This window comes from Euleptes europaea, chromosome 6 (assembly GCF_029931775.1).
Source record: "Euleptes europaea isolate rEulEur1 chromosome 6, rEulEur1.hap1, whole genome shotgun sequence".
Lineage (NCBI taxonomy): Eukaryota > Metazoa > Chordata > Lepidosauria > Squamata > Sphaerodactylidae > Euleptes > Euleptes europaea.
The window spans coordinates 36,542,597-36,563,910 of record NC_079317.1 but is presented as its reverse complement, the minus strand read 5'-3'; the positions used below and the strand labels follow the sequence as shown (position 1 = coordinate 36,563,910).

Here is a 21,314-nt window from a genome sequence, read left to right as displayed (position 1 = left end):
GAGTGAGGATGGTCTCCCTGGGTACTTGCACAGTCTCTGAGAGAGGGTGGGCCTGGTTGGCTAACACATGGACTGAATAAGCCCCCGCAGGCAGCTCAGAGACTCCCTGGCAATCATAGTGTGGGAGTAAGCATCTGCTCCAACTGGGAGGGGGATGGGTGGGGTTGAACAATTGCAGAGACCCACCTCCGAGCCTGCAAGAGTTCAGATACAAATGTTTGGCTGAGAAAGGCAGCAAGAACAGGCCCCAGAGGGAACTAAGCCATCTCTGGGCATGAATGAACACTCTCTTCTCACCTCTTTCCTCAATGGCCTCTGAAGGAGAAATCTGTCCACTGGGGCTGCCCTGGGCAGAATTCCGCCTCCAGGTATTTTGGCATTTTGCAAGCGTAGTCTCTGCTTACTAGGATACAAGGCAGGACACAGCACTCATACGATAAGCTTTACACAGTAACTCCTGCCTAGCAAAACAACACTCTGAAACCTGAGGAGCAACCATGAAGGAAAATCCAGGGAACTGCAAAAATAGCACCCTCAAGTTATTTCCAGCCAGCATCAGCAGCCTGCCAAGCTTCACAGCAATTCCCAGTAACACAGGGGTCAACGCTCACTCCATGGGGACATGATAACCAGCCAGCCTTGCTCCAGCCAGGAGGCTGCCCCCTCATGCCTGAAAGGAGCCTCCCACCGCAGAGCAAAGAATGCAGGTCAGACTATCTTTAACACTACTGCGTGACTAGCCTCGGATTCGTTTATTTTCAAAAATAGACATTTAAGACCACTCACAGGATTAATCAAAATGAAGGAAAAAACAATTATAAGAATAATGAAAACAGTGGTACAAATACACACACGGAGAAGTTGTAGTAGTATAAAGCAAAAACTAGCTACACCATAGCTCTGATCACAAGGGGAAGGAGAGGCAATTAACCACCAAAAAGCACACACACAAAGGACAGCCCCCAAAAGGTAACAAAGATGCACCAGGTGAGCCTCCTTGGATGGGAGTTGCACAAGCAGGACACAACCACAAAATATAGTTCTCCTCTCTAGTAGATGCTCACGTTATTACCAAATGTGGTAGGGAAAGGGTTTTGGAGGAGGATCTATGCAGGTTTATAGGGGAGGAAGCAGACCTTCAAGTATCCCAGTCCCAAATTCTTTAGAGCTTTAAAAGGTTAACACCAGCACTTTGAGTCATGCCCAAAAACAAACTAGAAGTCAACACACATCTGAGTGCTGAAAAGATATGCTCATCATGGCCTTCTCTGGCTAACAACCTGGCATTTTGGACCAGTTGACAATTCGGGAGACTTTTCAAAGGCAACTAGGATAACAACACAGTTCAGAAGTGACTTAAGATGTGGCCCACTTTGGCAAAATTCTCCTTTCCCGGGAGGTTTGTAGTGGGAATACCAAAGTTGTTAGTGTTCTCTAGACTGCGATTGACTGGAGCTCTTGAGCTTCCTGCCATAAGTCTTCTAGCTGTCATTCCTATGTCTTCATTTATCCCAACTCCCTCCTTGTATGCCAAGGAGATAAACTGGCTCTGGGCAGCAAGAGAGGTTGCTCAGGGACCAATTCCACTGCCCAAGTGCTCTCTATGCCCCCAAAATCAACCCAGGAAACAAAAGACCTGCCATCTGGAAAACATCCCACAACTCTCTGGAAACTCAAATGTACTAACCTATGAGGGTGGACCAACCACCCGATGGAAGTTAAAAGTAAATGCTAGCTTAAATCTGACCGGGTAGTGATGTGACCGTGACAAGTGCATGGTTGTTATTTCCCCCACTCTCAGATCACCATTAGCCTTCCTAGGCCAGAACAGCTAAATGTGATCTGCTATGTGCATGGGAGCCAGAACTCTTGCAGAGAGCCCCATGCTGTGAAGTCCTGTACTGGTTAAGGGAGAGCATCTGCATGGGTACTGCATTTCCCCTGGACTTAAAAAAAAACCCTACAGAGTCCTCCGCTCCAAGATCACGTCCATGAGAGTCTATTAGGAAGCGGGATAGGCAATACAGTGAACAAAGTCCCCAAACTATCCTAATCACTGAGCTCTAGATACAATCATCCAACATTTTGGGCTCTGCCAGACAGGACACCTGGAGAGGGAGATGATTTTATTAAAAAATGAACAAAACAGAGCAAATCCACCTCCATGCCCTTTGACCTTATGTTGGTACTACTGCACCAAAAACTCTCCTGGGCACAACCGATATATAGACACGTTTATTTTTCCCAAGCTGGTCTAATGGGACAACTTTAGTCCCTTCATCGAGTCCTGGTTTAGCAGTTTTAATGAGCTGCCCATCTCTGTCCACTCCTTACTTAACAGAGGGAAGGATCTCATTCCAAAACAGGTGAAGCAAATAAATCTGTCTTATTGACTGCTGACGTGACAGGCCGGCTGGCCAGTATCTGTGGCTTCTCAATGGTACGTGGAAGTGGCAGGATTATGTGCTCTTGCTGGTCTCGTTCCAGGTTACAGTTTTGTGGCGCTTGTTCCACTACTGGTGGAACAAGAGTGCCCCTATGTGGCATAGCTCAACAGTAGACCTGTTCTCAGATTGTGGCATAGTATGGATTGTATTCGTCTTACCTTTGAGGCCAAGCTCAATTATTATAAGCCACTTCCAACTTGGAAGCACCATGTCATGAATACCTGGCTATTTACACAGCAGCAACAACCTTACAAACGAGTTAAGTCATTTCCTCCAAATATCTAAGGCATCACACAAGTCCAGAATCCAGTTCTGCATACGTTATTCAGCTTCCTGAGAATCTCATGTCCCGATTTATAAAGTAAATTTCATGTTGCTATGATTGGGAAGACAGGCTAAAATGCGCATGAACAATGGTTGGCAAAACCACAGAGGCCGCAGTAGATGCTGACAGGTTGCAGGGTGTCCATGCCGTGATTCCTTTCAGCCCAATTTAGAACAATCCTTGAATTCACACAGCAGTGGATTCAAGTCCCCATAAGGCTTCCGTTGGCAATCTGGTTCTCTTAATCTGCTTGCATATGGTGAGGGCTCTGTTTGTTTGCTATGCTCACTGTGTGTGTGTATTCGCACATCTTTACTGTTGTAAAATGGCTGGGATCCCATTACGATAATGAAAGCAGCAATACCATGTCACTCACAGACAAGCCAGAAATTTCCACACACTCAGAGAAGAATGTAGAAAATATGCTGATATTAATGAACGGAAAAAAGGAAATGACACACACAGCTTGATGAAGAAGACAGAAGTTGCTCCACAAGGCACAGAACGTTGAGAGCAGGTGAGTGTCTGTTAAGGGGGAAAGATCAAGTGAGAGAAAGATTCAGCCTCCTTCAAGCCCTAACCACTTCAAGAATTTTGGAGCAGGAGACCGAGGGCAGCAAGATCTCCAAATTGTTATTCCTTTCCCAGTTCCTCACAGGTTCCCAGCTGGGCCTGGATGTTTATGGCTACATAAACAAATAATTTGAAACATTTCTACTGACATTGTCCCTGCCAGCATCCCCCGCTTTCTCCAACACAGGTTGTCTTTACTTCCCTCCTCATGCTATGACCTAAAGACCAGAAAACTGGAAGGGCAAGGAAATGTTCTGGGGAACATGAGTCATCAGGTTTCTACCTGCAGGAATTACAAGAACTCACCTTGCTGACCAATGAGCTCAGTTCTGCCGGATCCAGATCACCATAGACGCCACCAAAGATGGGAATTGCAATCACCACATAACTCAGTATGCTGCCCAGATAGTCAAAAGTGTTGATCCCAACTGAACAGAAACACATCCGCATGAGCCAGTGAGAAATATGGACTATCTGCCCAAGTAATGCAACCACAATTTTATCATACTACAGTATGTTATCAATCAAATGTTGGTATACTTTTTATCAGCTTACTGATTGACTGAACAGTTCCACTGTATTTGTAATATGCCTTGAGTCCTAGAGAGAAAGGCAGGCTATAAATGAAACTAAATAAATGAAATTATCAGGACCAAATGCAAAAACTTAGTTGCCTTCAAAAGACAGGGCTGGATCCCATCTAAATTCTATACACCCCCCACCCCCGAGGCAGCCTGAAATACCTTCTGAAGGATAGGGGAGCCCCAGGAGCAATGGGGGGGGGATAGCTGAAGGACTGCTGCAGGAAGGGGTATTATCCCTGTCATGTGCGTGCAGATCTTTTTGACAGGGTCCAGGAACCATGACCTGCTCAACTATAAAGGGATAGAAAGATCAGCTTCAAAGCAGTGCCTGCTGTTTTCTGATCACATATAATTTAAAACTGTAACTAAATTAATGTTTTTAATGGCCTTGTTTTATTTTAAGGCACCTTGAACAGGTCTCTGGAGAGGTGACGTATACAGTGTCTAAAAAAATAACAGCAATTCTTGAAGTCACAGAGCAGTGGATTATCCAGCTCCCCCACTGGCCATGTGGTTCTCTACATCCACCTCTGTGGTGGAGACCCTGCTATCCGCGTTGTGTGTGTCTCTCCCCCCAACCTTTAAAAAAGCGTGGAAATGTGTCATTAGCTATGTGCAAACTGTGGGGCCTGTAAAGAATTCCAGAGAGGGAAGGGGGAGAAATTTGGAAACCTCATCCTACAACCATTCAGCAGATTTCCACAGATGTTGTAAGAACAATTTTTAAAAAATGAACTCGAAAGTGACCAATCTTTACATTGGTTGTTACATGGCAGATGAGAAGACAGACCAGTTTGGCTCACACATGGCTGTGACAGTGGAACAGTTAACATGCCACTTTTGCTTTGTTGTTGTTGTGTTCACATTTGAGCAAGAACAAATGCAAGCAGAACTTCTGGGGCTCAGGCTGATACATGCAAACTACAAGGTAAAGAAGAAGGAAGTGGTAAACCACTTCTGATCATCTCTTACCTTGAAAACCCTATGATGAGACAATCCAAAATGAAAAAACAGAGAAGAAGATATGGTGTTGGAAGACAGAATGCCCAGGTCAGATTGCGCTCAATCAGCTACTGGGGAAGAGCTGAGCAAATAGTACAAATAGTGCTATTCTTAATGACGCAACTGGACTAAAGTTGAAAGAACATTCAGTTGTTGACATAAATGGATGCAAAAGGAAAGTCCAAAGCTGTTTGATGCAGATAATAGGAACATGGAAAGCAATGGAATGGAAGTATGAATCAAAGTAAGCTTGAAATCATAAAATAAGAACTGAAACATTTAAATATTGCAATCCTTGGAGTGTGTGAATTAAGGTGGTCTGGATTAGGACATTTTCATTAGAAAATTACATTTTTTTCATGGGAAATGACATACATTGAAGAAATGGAAATGACATACACTGAAATGACATACGCTGAAGAAACAGAGTTGTTCTAATAGTGTGTCAAGATGTATCACAAGCAGTTCTTCCTTATTTTTCCCGATTTCCCCTCCAGCGGAAATTGGGAAAAATAAGGAAGAACTGTTTAGACACATGACTACAGCAGCAAGAGTCTTAATTGCATCCCATTGGAAATTAGAGGTAGTCCCGTCAATAGATAATTGGTGGGAGAAATTGGCTGAATATGCTGCCCTGTTGTGGCCAGCTTGGTGGCAGTTCCGCTCCAAAATGAAGCTTGCTGCTCTCCCCCTGGTCAGGTGGCCAGGCATTTCCTGCCTGCCCCTTCACGTCTTGCAGCCTACGGTTGCTTTGGGGTGGGCTGGTCAGCATCAAGGCGTCAGGGCGTGATGACACAGGCACTCCCTGCATTGCCCCATCTCCTTCAACTATTTAAGGAGGCTTCGCTCAGCCACTCAGCCTATTCGTTCCTGGTGGCGATGGAGTTTGGAGCACCTGGAAAGGAAGCGACCAGGCTGTTTTTTCCTACATGTGACTTTGTGAGAGGCAGGAGTCAGCAGCGTGAATGGGGCACCAGGCTTCCCAGCGGCTACTACCTGTGTGAGTGCTGGCTCTGCAGGGGTCACGTATTTGCTGTAAACGGCTGGATCTGAGGCGGACTGAGAACTGGAGGGCACTGATTGCAGTGCAGTTGCATGCAAGTAGTTTTTGAGCCTCTTAGCCACCACCACCACCCCACCTCACAGCCTGGGATTGCGGTTTGGGACACCTGGTTTTATTGTTTTTCAGACTACTGCTGGGATCATTGGTAGCAATGGCTACTTTGACTACTGATGAAGGTTAAAGGAGAAAGTGCCAAAGCAGGATTACAGCTGAACATCGAGAAGACAAAATAAATGACTACTGGGGAATTACACAATTTTAAGGTTAACAATGAAAAAACTGAGATTGTTCAAATTTTCTATTCCTTGCCTCCATCATCAATCAAAAGGGACGCTGCAACCAAGAAATCAGAAGGAGATTGAGACTGGGAAGAGCAGCCATGAAGGAGCTAGAAGAGATTCTTAAGTGTAAGGATGTGTTGCTGGTGACCAAGATCAAGATAATTCATACCATTGTGTTCCCTATTACTATGCATGTGTGTGAAAATCTGACAGTGAAGAAAACTGACAGGAAGATTCATTTGAAATGTAATGTTGGTTGGAGGAGAGTTTTATGGACCACAAAAAAGACAAATCAGTGGATTCCAGATCAAATCAAGCCTGAACTCTCCCTAGAATCTAAAATGATTAAACTGAGGCTATCGTACTTTGGTCACATTATGAGAAGGCAAGAGTCACTGAAGAAGACAATAGTGCCAGGAAAAGTTGAAGGTAGCAGGAAAAGAGAAAGACCCAACATGAAATGAATTGACTCAACAAAGGAAGTCAAGGCTCTCAATTTGCAATACAAGAGCAAGGCTGAACAATAGGATGTTTTGGAGGACATTAATTCATAGGGTTGCCATAATGGCACTTAACACACACACAGTAAATCAACTGATGAATTGAAATAAGAACCTATGCTAGTATTCAGAATCCCCTCTAATAAGGCCTGAGCTAGCAGAACCCACCAGGTACAGATGAGGCTTGGGCTCACTTTCTTCAAACACCCACCGGTCTTCTTCCTCAGGGCTTTCGTGGTTACCTTGTTCAGGCACCTAAGAATAGGTTTGGTGTTCCCATTTACCTGTGGAATCCATTTTTTCCTCATCTCAGTCAGTGGTTCACTTATTCATTCCCTCCCTCCATTCTTTCTCTCTGCAGGAATCATCACACCCAGAGAGGTATTTCCTGCAAGACTCCAATCTGAAGTCACTCCCTGGGTGAAGTGCCCTCCACAAGCCTTATGAGTTAAGACAAACGGCTCTGCTTACTGTACAGCCACAGCTCTTTGCCCATCAGCTCCCTCTGGGTCTGCAGGAGGTTCTGTAGCTTGCGGTTGGTTCGCATGTGCTCCACTGGCCCAGCTCTGCAAAGCAACACAGAAACCTAAGTCAGTCCACCAGTAAAGCAAATTCTTACAAGTCCATTGCTTGTGGAAAAAACCTGTGTGTATGCGACTATGGCAAAAGGATAAAGGGCATGAATGATAATTCAGTTTTTTCCTGGAGAATTGAGTTTAAGAGGAATGAAGAGGGTTCAAGCTTTGACTAGTCACATGAACAACTCATGAAGCTGCCTTATACTGAACCAGACCCTTGGTCCATCAAAGTCAATATTGTCTACTCAGACTGGCAGCGGCTCTCCAGGGTCTCAGGCAGAGGTCTTTCACATCACCTACTTGCCTAGACCCTTTAACTGGAGATGCCGGGGATTGAACCTGGGACCTTTTGCATGCCAAGCAGATGCTCTACCACTGAGCCACAGCCCCTCCCCTTGTGGGGGGGGAGTTCTAATATTACTGAACAGCCATGGAGCAGAATTCTGTGTGCATGCGTCTGTTGTATGACTTAGTGTCAAGAGGACTCTCCATCTACTGCAACATAAAGAGTCTGCCATAGAAGAACTAGATCTGAGTCCAGTAGCACCTTAGAGACCAACAAAATTTTCAGGGTATAAACATTCGAGAGTCAAAACTCCCTTTGTCTGATGAAGCGAGCTTTGACTCTTGAAAGCTTATACCCCAAAAATCTCATAGGTCTCTAAAGTGCTACCAGACTTGAATCTAGCTCATAAGCTAAGAGGTGATCTTCGATTAGGCTGGATCAAGGCAAGCCAATGAGTGCTCTGTACGTCATCACATAAAGCTGGAATTCTGTTGGGAAGGCAACAGGGAGCCAGAACTAAGGCTGCCTTTTTCTGGATGAACAGAGATAACCACACACATGAACTGCCTTACACTGAGTCAGGCCATTGGTCCATCAGGGTACGCATCATCTACTCAGACTGGCAGCTGCACTCCAGGGTCTCAGGCACATCCCCCCCCCCTTACCTGTTTTTTTTTAATTGGAGATTCTGGGGATTGAACCTAGGGCCTTCTGTAGACAAAGCAGATGCTCTACCACTGAGCCATGGCTGCTCTGAATGACTTCTCTATTTCACACTGTACTGCACCTCTGAAGTCCAGCTCAACTGCCAGGACTGTTTCCCACTCAAAGCTGGCCCAGGCAGGGCACGAAAGGAAGGAGAGATGATGAGCAGGGCTCTGACCTCTGAAGTACTTTCATACCGTGAGAGGTATTAAAGCCTACTCACTAAACAGAAAAATGGGTCATACTGAGCAATTCAGACCATACTCTACTATAGAATAGACCATACTCTCTGTTGCAACAAAATACCATAATTCCTTTCTTTGCTTCAGGATATCCCTAAAGTAAGGCTATCAAAACAAAGTTTGGTTCTAGCAAGACGCCTGGTGATACTGGTGACCTGATGTGGTAAGAAAGCAGCACAGCAAAAATGATGCCTGTGTTTTCTCAACTAGGACAGCAAAGTGGGACTTGGGGCAACCGAAACCCCTTTAATTATCTTTGGTGCCAGTACTTCTAGATTGTTTACCAAGATCATAAAGGGTGCCATGGAAGATGCCATGCAAAGCTCTCTTGGAGGCACCTTTAAGAAAATATCACCACTCAGTACAAAACTCGTATTTGGATTGGTATAGAGGAGATAGCAGGAAACCTAGGGAAGAGCAACAAGAGATCGAAAGAAAGACAAACTACTTGGCAGAAGGGCCGGGAAAGGGAAGAGAGGAGAACACAAAAGAAATAGGCACCCCACCAACATATTTCTTTCCTCCCTTTGCTTTCAGTAGTTAAAGTTTTCGCAAGAAGGAAGAATAGAAAGTGGAGCACACTTCTTACCGATAGAAAGCTGCAGATTCAGCATTCACTCTCAGCTGCATATGCTTAAACCTGTTAAAGACCAAAAAAAGTTAACATCTTTGGGGACCATTTTTGGGCAGATGATCTGCACCTCTGCAAACCCATTCCTACTTTTGCCATAGGGTCTCTAGGCTGGAAAACAAAAACAGGTAGAAATACAGAACAAAATCATAGCATCAGAAGTCAGAAGATTTCAGCCCCAGGGTATGGTCAGAACACACATAGAATCATAGAGTTGGAAGGGACCACCAGGGTCATCTAGTCCAACCCCCTGCACAATGCAGGAAATTCACAACTACCTCTCTTCCCCCCTGCCCCCCGCAAACATCCCTAGTGGCCAGAAGATGGCCAAGATGCCTTCCCTCTCATTATCTGCCAAAGGTCACAGAATCAGCATTGCTGACAGATGGCCATCTAACCTCCTCTTAAAAACCGCCAGGGAAGGAGCACTCACCACCTCCCAAGGAAGCCTGTTCCACTGAGGAACCGTTCTAACTATTCGAAAATTCTTCCTAATGTCTAGATGGAAACTCTTTTGATTTAATTTCAACCCAATGGTTCTGGTCCGACCTTCTGGGGCAACAAAAAACAACTCGGCACCCTCCTCTACATGATGAAGCTGAAGTTATGCAGGTCTGGATCTGAGCACTGGCTAGATGAGAGACGTTCTGGGAACCCCAGATATGTTGCCTTGAGCACCATGATGAAAGAAAAGTGGTATAAAAATAAATAGCCAGGTACACTCTGCTTGGATCTGGGTCTTCCACAGGTATTCCAAAGCTGGTCTATTTCAAGAGGTCTTTCAGCATAAAGCAAAGTTGGGATACCAAGTGTACAAGAAAGGGTTGGGTCCATCCCATTATTTTACTTATTTCCAAATTATAAATCTGCTGAATTACCTGAAATTGCCTTCCAACTTCTCCTGCTGAACCAGTGTTGAAACAATAGGACTCATTAGGATCTTGTTGACGATTGTCCCAATGATGAAATAACCAAAGATACTGACAGGACCCAACCAGCCAGTGCTAAAAGGGAAAATCGGGGAGAGGTTAGTAAAAAGTACCAATGGAAGACCATGTAACCATCTGTTAGAAGTTCATCTATGCAGTGCTCTGAGGAGCCAGTTCTTGTATTTAGCAGTCCCGTTAGCCAAGTTTGGCTTGAGCTTGTCGGGTGCGGGAGATAAGTAGGGTTGGTCATGGTCAGTAAGAAACCACCAAGGAAGACTGCGATTGGTATGTGGAGGCAGGCAATGGCAAACCAGCTCTGTTCATCTCGTTCCTGGAATGCCCTGTGGAAGGGGTCACCACGAATTGGTTGTGACCCAATGGCACCTTCTTCTATTTACTACAACATTAGTAAGGTATCGATAGCTTTGCTACAATTATGTAGCATATTTAGCAATTGTTTGTATCAAATAAAGGTTTGCTTCTCAGCATGGGAGCTGCTCCTTAGTTTTGGGGATCTCTTTCCCTAGGGTCTTTCCCAAGCCTGCTTCTGAGCATCCTTCAGAAGCAGCACAGGCCACCTTGTTTGGGCTGGCACTGGGCAGTTCAATGCTAAAAGGGGCTAGAGTTGAAATACCTTGCAGATGCAGCACCTCTGGAGTTAAGCACTCTCACTGGCCCTCCCAAGTTGATAAAATATAAATATCCCCCCAATTTAGGTTTTTGTTTTTGTTTTTTTTGCATCAAGTAACATCTGACTTATGGCAACCCCGTGGGGTTTTCAAAGCAAGAGGCATTCAGAGGTGGTTTGACATTGACTGCCTCTGTGTACAACCCTGGTATTCCTTGGAGGTCTCCCACCCAAATACTTGCCAGGGTCGGACCTGCCTAGCTTCTGAGAACTGACGCAATCAAGCTAGCCTGGGCTATCCAAAAGGCTAAACATCCAGAGCTTTGTCTTCGTGCAGCTGTGAGTAGGCTAGAGGCCCCGGAAGAGCCGGAGAATCCTCAGCCCAAAATGGGAGTGATCTTGACAAAAGCTAAAGCAAGATGATATGGAGATTGCTAGCCTCTCCCTGTCTCTTCTTTTTGCACAAGTCTCCCTGCAGTCACAAAGCAGCTAGGCCTCCTGAAAAGCAGGAAGGGCCAAGCCACTCACTGGAATCTCATATATACCCATTAATAATCAATGCATCATCCAAGGCATAGGAATGCCATGCTTAGTAATCAGGCCATGACCTGCTGTTCAGACACCTTCCTGCTGCTCAACGGTATCCCTGGCAGGTTGTATGAAAGAGCCCTATAATTCAGAAACCCTTACCTGCGAAAGCACTGATAGGTGTAGTACGCAAGAGTGAAGGGGGCAACAATCACCTTACTGGCCATGGAGCTCAGCTGTTTGCAGAACCTCTCCACATCCTGACTGATTCTCTGGTCTCTGCTCAAGAAAGAGAAAAACTTAAAATTGTACACACTGCAACGACTGCAAAGCTGAACTCAAGTTAGTTTGTAGTTGATTCACAAGAGATTCTGTGGTTTTATGGCTGTGTAAAAGCACTACTGAGTGGCACCATTTTCCACCCACCCTCCTAGAGGCAACTGTGAGCCGTTCTCAATACTGTACAGATGAGGTTTTAAAAAGAAACAGACGCTGTTCTACCCAGGGGCTGACTGCGAGACAAGACAATAGGAAACAAGAGACCTTCCCATCAAGATTCATCTTAGATCTAATGGAAATGATTCTGTACTGGGCACTGCTGAATCCATGGGGGGGGGGGGGACCAGTCCTGATAAGAACTAGCAAAAGGGCAGATGAAGCAGGAAGGGACTTCTGAATCCCAGTCTCTTTAGAGCACCCCCTTCCACTGCTCTCTCTAAGCATTCTTTTGTTATCTGTTTATTGACCAATCAGTGCTGAATTCAAACTGATTTAGCCAGCATTTCAGTTATGCTAATTCTCAGGTAGTGGCAGTTTGCTACACAAAGCTGTGTTTTCAAAACTCAAGTCGCATTGCTGGGAAAACAAGGAACTGTCCTCAACAGAAGAGGATCAAGTACCCAGACCCCACCCCCCACAAAAGAAAAGAAAGAAACCCAGACAGACATCTAGCTAACCCTGCACCCAACCTGCCTTCCAGTTTCAGTGCTCTCCCTTGCTTTGCCTTTACTATGCCCCAAAACAGAAAGCAAAAGGGAATCAAACAAACCTAGTCTAACATTTCCTGGAGATGTGAGCACATTAGCAGCACAATCCAAAATTACCCTTCTAACAGTCCCTGTGATCTCTGTGTGGCTATAGAAATGCTCAGTGTGTTTTTAACACAAACACAAATGCTTAAAACAAGGAACACGTACAAGGGCGGCAGAAGAAAAAGCCCAGTCCCACATACCCTGACCAAACTCTTACTGCAAGTCAGTATTTGCTTGGAAATGTCCGATCTCAATGTGAACACAACTGTTCAAAAAATAAACAGGAACTGCCTTCTAAAGCAATTGCCAAAACCATACAGGTGTTTAAGTTCTTGTAGCAACTTTGGCATCTTTTCACTAGCTCACTTTTCACATATTTTCAAATATAGATTAATATTTTCTTAAGGAGCTTCCTTGCATTTTACATTTTAGTTTTAGATCACCGTGCTTTGACCACAGAGTGCAGTGTGATAAAAATTCTACCAAGTTACCTCCCTGTGACTCAATACAAGAGCTCATGGACATTTATCCCTATAGAAAGAGTGCAGAACCACCTGTCATACAAAGGTATGGATCCAACAGAGGAGTTCCATGGATGGAAAGATCTGTGCCTACAGAGCTCAACTTTCTTACTTCCACTGCTCTGGCTACAGCACAAATTCCACAAAATGTGTCCCTAAGATCCCCAGGAGGAGCATTTAAGGGGGGAGGGGGCATTTTGGGCAGCAGTGAGAAGGGGGAAGTTGGGCAGCAGTGAGAAGCAAGAAAGTTTAGCTCCACAAGCAGAAATCCTTCCACTTGCAGAAACACTGTTGGATCCAAGCACAAGTCACTGTCCTTTTTAGGGTATGCACTAGAAAGCACCACGAATAGCTGAGAAGTCAGCCAACCACCTACGGGTTATCAATGTCCTCATGCAGCATGTTCAATGTGTAATACACCTGACCCTGAAAGTAGTAGCCATGGAGATATTCAGTGAGCACCTTTCTCCAGCTCACATACATCAAGTTGCAGATGAACTGGTCAAAGCTCTTCAGCTGGGAAGGAAGACAAAGTGAAGTGATATGCAAAAGTAGGGCAGGTAATAATATGAATGTATGGTTATAGAATTATCTAGCAGGAGAACCAGACACTGCTGATTCTGCCATCAACTAACCACATATAGAAGAAGAGTTGGTTTTTAGACCCCACTTTTCTCTACCTTTAAGTCTCAAAACGGCTTACAAACACCTTCCTTTCTCCTCCCCACAACAGACACCTTGTGAGGCAGGTGGGGCTGAGAGACTTCTGAGAGAACTGTGACTAGCCCAGGGTCACCCAGCAGGCTTCATGTGGAGGAGTGGGGAATCAAACCAGGTTCTCCAGATTAGAGTCCGCCACTCTTAACCACTATGCCACGCTAAGGCCTCCCTAGGATCCCCAGGAGTGAGCATGTCACAAGGAATATTTGCCCAATCACTTTACATCGTGGCAGTGAACATTTTTTTTTTGCCAAGTGTAAAACAAGTGCCATACCACACCAGCGTGCACTGAAGTACAAGATGCAGTTTGCTTTCCCCTGAACATCTTAGTGTGATTTCACTCAGACTACTGATCTGACTCCCTGGTAGAAGTATAGTGTAAACCTATATGCTGCTGTGTGTGGAAGGGGGGAAACCTCCCACCCTGCACAAATGTCCCCTTGCAGCTGGACAGCTAAAAGCATCATTAGTACAAGCTGACTACAGGGGAACAAAGTACACATACTATTCATTCTCCTGAGAGAATTCACATAGCCAAACACCAGCTCTAACCAACTCAATCAGAATACCTCAAAAGACATGCCATTAGCCAGAAACTGAAGTTGATATTCTGGTTTCCCCCAACATTTCACTTCAGAGATAGCTGCCCGTTTTGCAGTCATTAGAGGCAAAGGGACACGGGTGGAAGGAGTGATTACCCATTTGTATTTTACAATGATCTGAGATTGTGTACTGCAAGTAATTATTTATGGGAGCAACTTTCCAAGGATTTAGGATGGGGGACAAAATGATACCAAGAGGCAAGATAAGGCCCATAGCTCAGTGGTAGAGCATCTGCTTTGCATGCAGAAGGTCCCGGGTTCAGTCCTCATCATCTCCAGTTAACAGGTAGTAGAAGTAAAAGACCTCGACCTGAGACCCTAGAGAGCCGCTGCCCGGCACAGTTAACAGTGCTGACTCTGATAGACCAATAGACTGATTCAGTATAAGACAGTTTCATTTTTTCATCAGTTCAAGAGGAGACAGACAGAGAACAGTAGCTACCAGCTCCTCTTTCCCTGTGCATCCCGCCAGCTTTCTCTGCCTTCAAAATTCTCAAAGGGTACATCTCTCAGAAGGTGGGCTGATCTCAGGCTCAGTGAGCTAAAGGAGACTCCCAATAGTGCCAGCCCTTGCATTTCCTTATTGTTTTTATCATCCGGCACTTGAGAGAGGCAAGGGGGAAAGTCTCTCTCCAATTCATTTTCTAGTGGCATCTATCATCTTGAAGATACCCTGGTTTACATTCCATCCAAGGTGGCAGTGATGGAGAGGTGTGAAAACTCTGGTGTGAAAGAGAACGGGTACTTCTCTGTATGTGCATGTATTTCTCTCTGAAAGTATATGGGAGAACAAGGATGCTGTTGTCTCTGCAGAAACTAAGTTTGGGCAAGAGTTGTCTTGCCTGCTTCCCAACCCAAAAGTTGCCCATCCTGATGTAAGAAAAGAAATGTATCTTACCACTGAGTTCAACACAATGAGAATCAGAGCAACAGCAGTCACGTTCTGGAACCCAGAAAGGTCTTTGCTCCCCAGAACTCCATAATACTGGCTGGGGATCACACCCACCTGGTAAATGACCAGCTGCTCTGGGGGGAGGGAAAGAAATAAAGCCAGTTGTAAGGGTTTGCCACTATTAAAAAGTGCCGGATCATGGAATATGGGCCAAGGGAAAGGCTCAATAACATTCACTTACCCAAGAGGGCAACTATGAGCAAGGTCAGGAACATCAGCACATTCTGGGAAGAGAATCTAGGAAATAAAATTGCTTGGATCTTTAGAAAGCGCCGGAGGAACTGCTTGTCCAGCTGGGGCCTGAAAGAGCACAAGAAAAGCAGGGTTATAAAGTTAGCAAGCAAGCATCAGTGCCACAGAAAATGGCCAGATTTACCCAATTACCCAGCTACCCTGCCTGCTCTCTACTGCCCTAAAAATGAAACTAACAATGCAACACTAAGCAGTTACACCCTCCTAAATTCATTGAAGTTAATGCGTTTAGAGCCAGTGTGGCATAGAGTGGCGGACTCTAACCTGGTGAACTGTGTTTGTTTCCCCACTCCTCCACATGAATCCTGCTGGGTGACCTTGGGCCAGTCACAGTTCTCTCAGAACCCTCTCAGCCCCACCTACCTCACAAGGTATCTTGTGGGGAGGGGAAAGGAAGCCAATTATAAGCTGCTTTAAGACCCCTTAAAACGGTAGAATAGCAGGATATAAAAACTAACTCCTCTTCTAGAAAGCTGTAAATCTGTTTAGGACTACAGTATAAATGAAGCTCTGCATTAGTCACCTTAGAACAGTTATGGGAACAAAGACTCCATTTAGTAATATACAAAAGATCACTATTGAGATACTGTCTAAGCAATGTTAGTATAAACATCAATGGTTGCCTAATGAGATCGTGAAGATCTGCGATGGTTCCAACAAGATATATACTTAAGTGTTACAATAAAGGAGAAAGAGGAGCAAGGCTTAGTATATGGTTCCATAGAAGGAGTCAGAAGAGATTCAGATAAGCAGTAACCATTTTCACAACCAAGTTTATACCCCACCCTACAATGCAGAAGATTGGTGAACAGGGATTTGAATCCAGGACTCAAATCCAATGGACTATCTGCTAACCACACTGGCCAGTAGTCAAAAAGGGCAAGAGTCTAGTAGCACCTTAAAGACTAACACGAAAGCTCATACCCTACGAGAAAATATTTTTGTTAGTCTTTAAGGTGCTACTGGACTCTTGCCCTTTTTGACTACTGCAAACAGACTAACACGGCTACCCACACTGGCCAGAACTGCTTCATAGCTCACCATGTGGGAAGGAAGTCATCTGTAGCTTTCAATGGAGAAACAGAAGGGTGCTAACAATGAGTTTAATCATGAAACTGAGCTATATTCCCTGCCTTTCCATGGGGTTAATGGAAGCCATACAGTAAGCTCCCAAGCAGTTGTCTGAATCAAGTGAGCATGTCAGGGCATATGGAAAAGTGGAACTCCTGTCCCACAGCATTGAACAATTATTATCCCAGACATTTAGCCACTGCAGTGCAAGCAAATGCTTGTGCTAAAATTCCTAAAATAGCCAGGCTAAGTTGTCCAGATAAGCCGCCTTGAACCATAAGGACAGGTGGGATACAGGGTGGATAAAATCAATGATTTTTAATTTTTTTATTGTAAAATTTAAATTGGATTTTTTAAAATAAAATGCTTTTTGAGGGAAAATCTATCTAAAGATAGTTTAAATCATTTTCTATTTAAGATACATTACAGTCCAAAGGTTATTAATAATGAAAAAAGGATTTGTTTTTAATTATGTAGCATGAGACTGTATATTCATGCAATGTTTAATTTTTTTGGGAAATGAATTCCATTAATCCATTCTCTTCTCTCCAGTATCAGAGGAGCATGCCTATTATATTAGGTGTCGTGGGACAAGCAGGATAATGCTGCTGCAGTAGTCTTGTTTATGGGCTTCCTAGAGGCACCTGGTTGACCACTGTGTGAACAGACTGCTGTATTTGATGGTTTCTGTAAGATTATTTTGGGCATTTTTTCTATTTAGAAGATGCTTGGTTTTGCAGTTCTCAAAACTTTGAATTTGTGTCTGCAGAGATAACACGTCTCTTCTTCACAGCAAAAGTTATAAAATAAACATACAGAATTGAAATACCTTAATCCCATTGTTCCTTTGCAAATCTATGTACATAGAATCAACCCCTTACCTCTTAAGTATTAAGTTTCAAGAAGTTCAATGAAGAGAAGATTGTTTGGAGTTGAATAGATCTGCACAAGGAGCTAAGTGTGAGGAGGGAGGGGCAAGCATTAAAATGAAAGTGAAATCTTTCAAGCAGAATATTCCACAAGTCTTGGTATCTTTGGGTGTATAGCCTGAGGTTTATCATATTATTCTCTCTGGAAGAGAAAATCTATAATGGCAGCAGGGCATAAAAGAGACCCAGTTTGGGAATATTTTAATTAAGTTCCTCTGCCTATGCATAAGGAAGGCATGCATGCAAAATGCAAACACTGCAACAAAGAAGTGCAAGGCCTGGTAGCCCGAATGAAAGCAGAGATAGATAGGTGAACTATCTATGTATTTCTAATAGTATGACCAAATCAGTAATTTCTTTTGATATAACTGTAAAACTAATCTGAAAAGTTAATATTCTAAAAATAAAACCTTCATCTGGTTGTAAATATTAAGGTTATACCATCAAGAATGAGTCTTTATGTAGAAAACCATGATTTAAATCAAGTCTTACTGACCAGTGATTTAAATCAAATTTACCCTGGTGGAATATAAAGGTTTTAATAAATAAATAAACAAATACATGCTGCCTTCAAAAAACGGGGTCGCCATAAATCAGTTGAGATTTGACGGCAAGCACTCCATATCCATTACCACCTTAAAGACTCTCAAAAATATTTTCTGGTAGGGTACGAGCTTTCGTGAGCCACAGCTCACTTCTTCAGATACCATTACAACAGCCTTGTCATGTAGCTGATTATTATCATCTCCATATTGAAAGCAGGACAGGGAACAAGAGGCAGAGAGAGAGAGAGTTGCTTGTCCAGTGCTATCTAGGCCGTTTGCAGCAGCGGTGAGAACCAGGGGCCTCACAAATCACAACTCATTTATTTTAGGACTTGTATCGCATCCTTCCTAAGCAGCTAATACAATAAAATACAAAATCTTAGATGACACACCACACCACTTCATATTATAGGATCTGTAAACACTTCCAATAAAGCGGGTGTAAAACTCTTCTTCGTTACAAGAGTGCAAAAGGAGCGACGACCCTGCGGAACTTTCTCCCCCGCGCGCCCCTCTGCCTCCCAGTTTCTTATACCTCCATTCAAAACCCTTCCCTCCGCCCAGCAACCTCACGGGCTCCAACTACTCCTTCCTCCCCTCCCACCAGAGCCGCTCACCCCCCCCCCCCCCAATTCGACTCACCGGGCACTGCCCAGCCCGGCCGTCCCGGGAGCCATGCAGGAAGTCGCCGAAGCCCCGCGCGCCGAAGCCGAGCCAGGCCAAGACAGGCTTGGAGACCACCCGCGGCCGGCTCTGGCCCCGCCCACACCCAGTTAATACATATTCATTAACCTTTTTGATTATGCATAAGGCGCGTGGGAAGTCCGGGCAGAGACCATAGAGTCTTCTACACTACGGAGACAGAGCGGTCACCGGTGGGAGCATAGAGTTGGAAGCGTGTGGCTGAGGCTGCTCGGAGGAACAGAAGGGAGAGCCTGGTTTGAGATAAGGGATGAGCTGCATGCTTCCTTAGTGGAAGATGAACATACAGTGAAAATCCTGGTTTTCTCCTCGGTGCGTGTGTTAAGTGCCGTCAAGTCGCTTCCGACTCATGGCGACCCTATGAATGAAAGTCCTCCAAAATGTCCTATCTTTGACAGCCTTGCTCAGATCATGCAAACTGAGGGCTCTCCTCGACCCCAGATATTGCAAATTGAAGGCTCTCCTCTACCCCATCTCTATGAGAAAACCTGTCGCGTGGTTACTTCTAGGGGGGGGGTTAAGTGGCTTTTTGTTGACTTTAAATCGGAATGTCTTTAATCATCATTTGTAAACTGCCTTGAACCACAAGAAAAGGTTGGATATAAATATTTTAATAAATAAAGAGTCCCTGCTCCTTAATGGGGACTACAATTTCAGGGGATGTACTAAAACAAAGGACAACGATTGCCCATAGGGAATGCATGATTGCCAATAGACAATGCATGATTGCCCATAGAAACTCAGGCTAAACACCTTGCCAATACACAATAAGGGAATACACGATTGCCAACTGAGAATAAGGGAGGCCACGCTTGCCCACAAGGAAACGGGGAAACTATGCTTGCCAAGAGAGAATCCATAAACGAAGGACAACGATTGCCCATAGGGAAAGCATGATTGCCCATAGAGAAAGCATGATTGCCAATAGAGACTCAGGCAAAAAGCCCTTGCCAATGAAAAATGAGGGAGCCCACGCTTGCCAACTGAGAATAAGGCAAGCCATGCTTGCCCACTGACAATAAGGGAGGCCACGCTTGCCCATAGACAAACAGGGAAACTACGTTTGCCAAGAGTGAATCTGAAAACTAAGCACAACGATTGCCCGTAGGGAATGCATAATTGCCCATAGAGAAACAGGGAAACTACACTTGCTAATAAAGAATCTCAAAAACTAAGGCCAGTGATTGCCCATAGGGAATGCATGATTGCCCATAGAGAAAGCATGATTGCCAATAGAGACCCAAGAAAGAATCCAAAAACTAAGCACAACGATTGCCCATGGGGAATGCATGATTGCCAATAGAGACTCAGGCTAAACACCCTTGCTAATACACAATAAGGGAACCCATGCTTGCCAACTGAGAATAAGGCAAACCATGCTTGCCCACTAACAATAAGGGAGACCACGCTTCCCCATAGACAAACAGGGAAACTACGCTTGCCAAGAGCGAATCCGAAAACTAAACACAACGATTGCCCATAGGGAATGCATGATTGCCCATAGAGAAAGCATGATTGCCAATAGAGACTCAGGCTAAACCCCCTTGCTAATACACAGTAAGGGAATACACGCATGCCAACTGAGAATAAGGCAAACCACGCTTGCCCACTGACAATAAGGGAGGCCACGCTATGCCCACAAAGAAACAGGGAAACTATGTTGCCAATAGAGTATCCAAAAAGATAGCACAACGATTTCCCATAGGGAATGCATGATTGTCTATAGAGAAAGCATGATTGCCATAGAGACTTGGGCACAACACCCTTGCCAATGCAAAATGAGGGAACACATGCTTGCCAATTGAGAATAAGGCAAACCATGCTTGCCCACTGACAATAAGGGAGGCCGCGCTTGCCCATAGACAAACAGGGAAACTATGCTTGCCAAGAGAAAATCCGAAAACTAAGCACAACGATTGCCCATAGGGAATGCATGATTGCCCATAGAGAAAGCATGATTGCCAGTAGAGACTCAGGCAAAACACCCTTGGGAACACACGCCTGCCATTATTTTTCGAATTCTCTCTTAGCAAGCGTAGTTTCCCTGTTTCTCTATGGGCAAGCGTGGCCTCCCTTATTGTCAGTGGGCAAGCATGGTTTGCCTTATTCTCAGTTGGCAAGCGTGTATTCCCTTACTGTGTATTGGCAAGGGTGTTTTGCCTGAGTCTCTATTGGCAATCATGCATTCCCTATGGGCAATCGTTTTGCTTAGTTTTTGGATTCTCTATTGGCAACATAGTTTCCCTATTTCTTTGTGGGCTAGCATGGCCTCCCTTATTGTCAGTGGGCAAGCATGGTTTGCCTTATTCTCAGTTGGCAAGCATGGGTTCCCAAGGGTGTTTTGCCTGAGTCTCTATTGGCAATCATGCTTTCTCTATGGGCAATCATGCATTCCCTATGGGCAATTGTTGTGCTTAGTTTTCGGATTCTCTCTTGGCAAGCGTAGCTTCCCTGTTTGTCTATGGGCAAGCGTGGCCTCCCTTATTGTCAGTGGAAAAGTGTGGTTTGCCTTATTCTCAGCTGGCAAGAGTGTATTCCCTTATTGTGTATTGGCAAGGGTGTTTAGCCTGAGTCTCTATTGGCAATCATGCTTTCTCTATGGGCAATCATGCTTTCCCTATGGGCAATCATTGTTCTTCATTTATGGATTCTCTCTTGCAAGCATAGTTTCCCTGTCTGTCTATGGG

At 44.6% G+C, this 21,314-nt stretch overlaps 1 protein-coding gene across 1 annotated transcript in view; it reads right to left on the bottom strand.

Annotated features, from left to right (window-relative positions):
* ABCD4 (ATP binding cassette subfamily D member 4) overlaps positions 1-18,643 on the bottom strand; it is a 32,268-nt gene extending 13,625 nt beyond the window's left edge. Inside the window, exons 1-9 of the mRNA XM_056851131.1 lie at positions 18,568-18,643; positions 15,310-15,428; positions 15,075-15,202; positions 13,231-13,370; positions 11,465-11,581; positions 10,096-10,221; positions 9,176-9,226; positions 7,247-7,341; positions 3,652-3,773 (exon numbers count right to left, since the gene is read on the bottom strand). Coding sequence (XP_056707109.1) covers positions 3,652-3,773; positions 7,247-7,341; positions 9,176-9,226; positions 10,096-10,221; positions 11,465-11,581; positions 13,231-13,370; positions 15,075-15,202; positions 15,310-15,428; positions 18,568-18,602 — 933 coding nt within the window. The 5' untranslated portion in view covers positions 18,603-18,643. The remainder of the gene's footprint in view (positions 1-3,651; positions 3,774-7,246; positions 7,342-9,175; positions 9,227-10,095; positions 10,222-11,464; positions 11,582-13,230; positions 13,371-15,074; positions 15,203-15,309; positions 15,429-18,567) is intronic.
* Positions 18,644-21,314: the final 2,671 nt, after the last annotated feature.